The sequence below is a fragment of the Arachis ipaensis genome, chromosome B8 (assembly GCF_059453495.1).
Source record: "Arachis ipaensis isolate K30076 ecotype BB chromosome B8, ASM5945349v1, whole genome shotgun sequence".
Classification (NCBI taxonomy): domain Eukaryota; kingdom Viridiplantae; phylum Streptophyta; class Magnoliopsida; order Fabales; family Fabaceae; genus Arachis; species Arachis ipaensis.
The window spans coordinates 11,015,732-11,020,762 of record NC_142443.1 but is presented as its reverse complement, the minus strand read 5'-3'; the positions used below and the strand labels follow the sequence as shown (position 1 = coordinate 11,020,762).

The 5,031-nt window shown below is 33.4% G+C and overlaps 1 protein-coding gene across 2 annotated transcripts; it reads right to left on the bottom strand.

Annotated features, from left to right (window-relative positions):
• Window positions 1-608: 608 nt before the first annotated feature.
• LOC107614062 (uncharacterized) lies at window positions 609-3,770 on the bottom strand. 2 transcript variants are annotated; one of them, XM_016316289.3, is made up of 7 exons: window positions 3,223-3,770; window positions 2,497-2,637; window positions 2,261-2,374; window positions 1,998-2,171; window positions 1,550-1,665; window positions 1,219-1,306; window positions 609-1,035 (listed from the first exon to the last, which is right to left on the bottom strand). In XM_016316289.3, the coding sequence occupies exons 1-7, from the start codon at window positions 3,685-3,687 to the stop codon at window positions 1,030-1,032; spliced, it is 1,104 nt and encodes a 367-aa protein (XP_016171775.1). In that variant the 5' UTR covers window positions 3,688-3,770; the 3' UTR covers window positions 609-1,029. The 2 variants fall into 2 exon arrangements, with proteins under 2 accessions (XP_016171775.1, XP_088352347.1); XM_088496221.1 differs by having other exon boundaries at window positions 800-1,010; window positions 1,204-1,306; window positions 3,223-3,739.
• Window positions 3,771-5,031: the final 1,261 nt, after the last annotated feature.

The window sequence follows — 5,031 nt, the reverse complement described above, 5'->3', positions numbered from 1 at the left end:
GAGAAAAAAATTTATTTTAGTTGTAATAAAAAATGCCTAGTGACATATTTTGATTTGTTAAATTATTAATATAAATATAAATTATATATAGAATGTGAAAGGTGGAGAAAAATAGAAAAAGAGAGGTAGATGAAAAAATATAGAAAGAGAGTTTATTAATTCTAGAGAAAAATATTTTCTCTCAATTTTAATAAGAGAGTGTTATATTACATGTGACACATTTTGGTTATTAAATTAGTTAATAATCTATAATGTAGTTATATTTCAATTTCAATATTTTAATTTAATTTTAATATAATTAAAAAATATCATATTATAAATTTTGATTGTCAAATTTGTAATTAGTCATTGATAATGATATATAAGAAAAACTGGAAGATAAAGTATATGAAAGAATAAGAGATATACAGAATGGGAGAGGAAAAAGGGAAAAATTATTTAATTTTGAAGGGAAAATTTGATTTCAATTATAATAAAAAAGTAATTCGCAACACATTTTGATTGTAAAATTAGTAATATATAGATAAATTTTCAATTTCTAGCAAATTGGAACGGTGGATATCAAGGATGTTTGTTTATCTTCGTTCAAAGATAAGAATCAGCAGAAAGAGATAAAGGAACCGGCTCTATACTAGCACAACAAATGTCAAAATCAATTTTACCGATACATTCATTACCATAAGAGATACTGCATCGCCCATGGACTAAAGCAGCTGCAAATTGATTAAAGGGGCCTTTTTTCTGTCAATCTCCAGCACCGTGATAGACTTTACTTGTAAATATATTTATATATACAATCACCTATAATCTATACACCAACTACTAAATGGAAGGATGCACCGCCTTTGTATAGAACTGTATCCTGTATGGGCAGCAGATAGATACCAACCTCAAGTTTCTAAGGTCCTTCAATTGGACCTTTAACTCATGAGTCTTCAAATTAAGAGCTTTTCACAAGGTTGATTACTCTTGTAAGTTGTAACTGTTATGAACCTGAATATTCTGTCCCCCTCCCTATTTCCAACTTGCCTACTCCTGGCAGAAACAAGCAGTCATTAGCTGAATAATGTTTGATGTAGAACACTGATGACTTCTCTTCTTAAGAGTTGGAACTTTACACTTCAATAATATGTCTCCATTTGGATGAATGATTTACCAAATCTTTCTCAGCAGTACAGAATCAAGGTAGGAGAAACATGAAACCTCGGAATATCTTACCTTATTGGACTTGTGGCTTAATGTAGATGACTTTGTTTCTGAGGATGCACCGTCCGATGTTCGGGCTGCTGATTTCTCATTTGAATAACTAAACAAATAAATAAATGTTTAAGTATAATGATGCTGCAAATGATAATTTTATTATTATATCTATCACATTTTCTATCCTATTCATAGCATCATGCATGCATGAAATACCAAGACCGTTACCCCAGAATAAGTCACATGAGAATATGACATAACCAAACATCCAAAAGTATATTGCTGATTTGCTGCTGCTTGTGGCAAAATTAGTAAGTAATATAGATAAAATAAATCAAGAGAAGCTTACGTTGAAAGTATCGTGACCCAGATGAGCTCAACACAATCGACCCAAAGAAGCCTTTGCTCGAGAGGAATCACACCATAAGTGATCAGATGGGCAAAAGGCCAAAGCTTCCATCCTGCCTGTCAAGCATACATATTACAGCTTTGTGAAGTTCATTTCATCACACACCACAGAGAAAATTCAGTCATCCAAACAAAAGAAATTTTGCAAACTGAACAGGCCTAGAGTATTTGAATATGCAATCATTCACTATAGTTCTTCTTCACCCTTGAACTATTTGTTCTATTATGATACTTTAAACGAATTCATCATTCACAAGTGGATATAGATAAGCATTTTATTTGAAAAAATTAATGAGAGGCTTTTGGTGTTCCTCAATGAAAGTGGCAGGGTATTACACATAAAAACTGAAAATAGCTAGCACAAAGAAACAAAGGAATTGGCTGCTTACCGTGAGCATGGGCCAAAATGTTGACTTCAGTTCACCATATATGTTATTTATAGATTCGAACCGCAACAAACCCAAAACCACAAAGTATATGCTGTTCCAAATTGCTGCCCACACAGTTTGGTCAAAGGCAACTTTTGCAGGGACAACCCACCATTCTTGGAAAGGAAAAAGAGACTGAAACAAGGTAAATAGTATCAGCCATTGACAGTATATTACTCATGAGTAAAAGTTTCAACCCCAAATGAGCACAACAATCACCTCACCTCACAAAGTTGGTAGTAATAGTGAGAAAGAGATCCATGGAGAGTAAACCCAGCTAGACCTGATCTGAATAATCGCGTCCGATCAAACTCAAATAGAGGCTTTCCTTCATAGCACTGCATATTTTGATTAAAAGCATCTTAAGAGTTAATGAAAACAATACTTCCAAGATGGGTACAAATGAAATGTACTTCAGAAGCATGTGAATATTTCTCCTTATTGCGAGTGAAAAACAAACCTGAGCAATCCAGTCTCCAATTGAATAGACAACTCCACTTATTGCCATCTTCGCCAAAACAGGGTTCGACTTGAGAGCTTGCTCATAAGCAACCCAATTGTGTTCAGGGACATACCTTAGTATCTCATAAAGGGTCCAACCCTGAATAATAGCACACCCTAATTAGCTTTCAAGTTTCAACTTCTTCAATATAGTATACAAAATCACACTGTAGCTTTCTCTCTTTAAGTTACTATATACTATAACCCTCTTCCTAATCTTTCTTTCAAGCATGAAACTATCAATTACTGAAGTCACCAACTTTAATTTTGCTAATCCAATATCATAGAGAATGCATATTCAAACAATATGCATTTTTCATTAAAAAGAATCCAATGAAGTTCGGTTATGAATAAATTAAGCTAAAGCTAAAGAAAAAGGAAAATAATGGCTAACTGAGTAATTGGCTAACAATTTTCTTGTCTGACTCAAAATTAGTGAGAATTTGCTAACTAACTAATGAGCTTAAAAGACATATAACCTTTAATTTGGGTCATAATCATAAACAAAACCCTACCTAAACTACTGAAACCTCACCTATAGATATTTATTTGGTTTATTTCTATCTATAACAGTAACAATCCCTCTCCTCCTTTTTTGTTAAGAATTATAATTTATGAGCAAAAAAAAAAAAAAAAAAAAAAAAAAGAGGAAACTTTGCAGTGAAATATGGAAGATATTACTAACATGCCAGTAATCATGGTCAATAGTGAGCAATTTGGAGACAGCAAAAGTTCCGAATCCCAAAACGAGGGCAGTGTTGATGGCTCTGCTAAGGAGGCGATCAGGATCAGCATCATCGAAACGTGATCGTTTCTCTTCCAATTGGTTGTCCTTGACGACGACTACCTCGCGATCCTTGGTGACGGAGGTGGCGAAACGACATGGTTTTGGGAGCTGGGGAGAGAGTGTAGGAGGTGCAGTAAGGTAAGGGAGCTTGGGTGGTTTGGTGAAGGTGGAGGTTGGAGTGAGGGGAAGGAAGCTGCATAGAGAAGAGAAAGAAGAAGAAGAAGAAGCCATGGAGAGAGAGGGGTTTGAGTTAGTATCGTGTGGAACACTCTGTTCAGTGTTGAAAGAGGAGCACGCAAAGCGAAGAAGGTGTGAATGTGTTTGATGTGTGTTTTGTTGTGGCGCCACAGCCACCCGTTTCATGCTTAACAGTTAACACCGACTTCACCCTTCAATTCACGTGTCAAATGCGTGCCTACAAAATACAATGTCAAAAATTTAACAATAATTTACTCAAATTTCTTGCTCAATTTCATTTTGATGACTTTTTCATTCTAGAAGCCTCGTTTCTAAATACTTCTTACCTTGAAAGAACTATCAATCTTATTGTATATATAAATGTTTAACATTAAAAAAAGTAATATTTTTCCTCATAGTATTAACAAGTCAATAGAGCTGGCCATCTATATTCTAACGGCGGATATTCACTCCGGACCAACTCATTCGAATAAAATTATTTATTCTACTTACTGCAAGTAAGGTAGGGTACGGTATAAGTTCGCATGCGAATAGAGTAGGGTACGAATTCAGAATATATCCTATCCTACCTGGTAAGCATTGAACCCACAATTATTCTCGTATAAAACTTAAAATAACTACTAAACTAATCGATAATCATATTATTTGTAATTTTATATTAAATTTTTTTAAGATTTTATTATTTTTAATTTTAATTTGAAGTTAGTTTTTTATTTTCTATTTTATTAATATATATAAAATTTAGAATAGTTGAATTTTATATTTACTTAAAATTTTTTTATTTTTCTGCGGGTAAGATCAGGTAGGGTAGGGTTTAGAACTTTAAGATGCGGGTAGAGTTAGAATTGAAAAATTCTCAACTCGCGGACAAGGTATGGTAAAATTTTAAAAAAATTTTCAATCTGCGAATAAGATTAAAGTAAAATCCAAACCCTATCCTACCCTACTCATTGCTAACTCTACAGCCAAAGGCTAATTCTTTGTGAATCAAAATTTTATTTAAAATTTGTTTTTAACTAATAAAATTATATTCGAACCATTTAATCAAGTTAATAGTTTTTATCGTGAGTAGTGACCAATTTCGTATGTTATGGTCATTTGGACCCAAAATTTAGCCCATGATTCCGATTATTTATTAGTATGGATTAGGCCCAATCTATTTAATATTCTTGCTGCCAGTTTAGGAACTTGTGAGTCCATCTATGCCTATAATCAGTGATCATTAATTCACTATTCACTAAGCATGACAAAGAAACAAGTGTCACTGTCCCTGTCACTGTCACCACTCACCACTCATCTTTGTTACTTTTTGCTTTACTTTCGAGCAGCGCCATGCTTGTTTCAATGCCAGATTTGGAATAGACATTACTTTCAGAAAATATTAATTAAAACGGAAAAGATCGGCCTAAAGAGATATTATTATTGCCATCCTCGCTTCTTGGAATGAATTATTTTATGCAAAGCATACTGTTATTACAAAGTTCTTTTTGGGTGCATGCAATTAAATAA

Bases quoted from the DNA above. Each gene is read 5' to 3' on its own strand.
- LOC107614062 (XM_088496221.1), bottom strand. From the start codon at position 3,687: ATGAAACGGGTGGCTGTGGCGCCACAACAAAACACACATCAAACACAT. The intron at 2,638-3,222 runs GTTAGTAATATC...GCTATTATTCAG, and splicing joins TTGACCATGATTACTGGCAT to GGTTGGACCCTTTATGAGAT. The intron at 1,307-1,549 runs GTAAGCTTCTCT...TTATTTGTTTAG, and splicing joins TGGGTCACGATACTTTCAAC to TTATTCAAATGAGAAATCAG.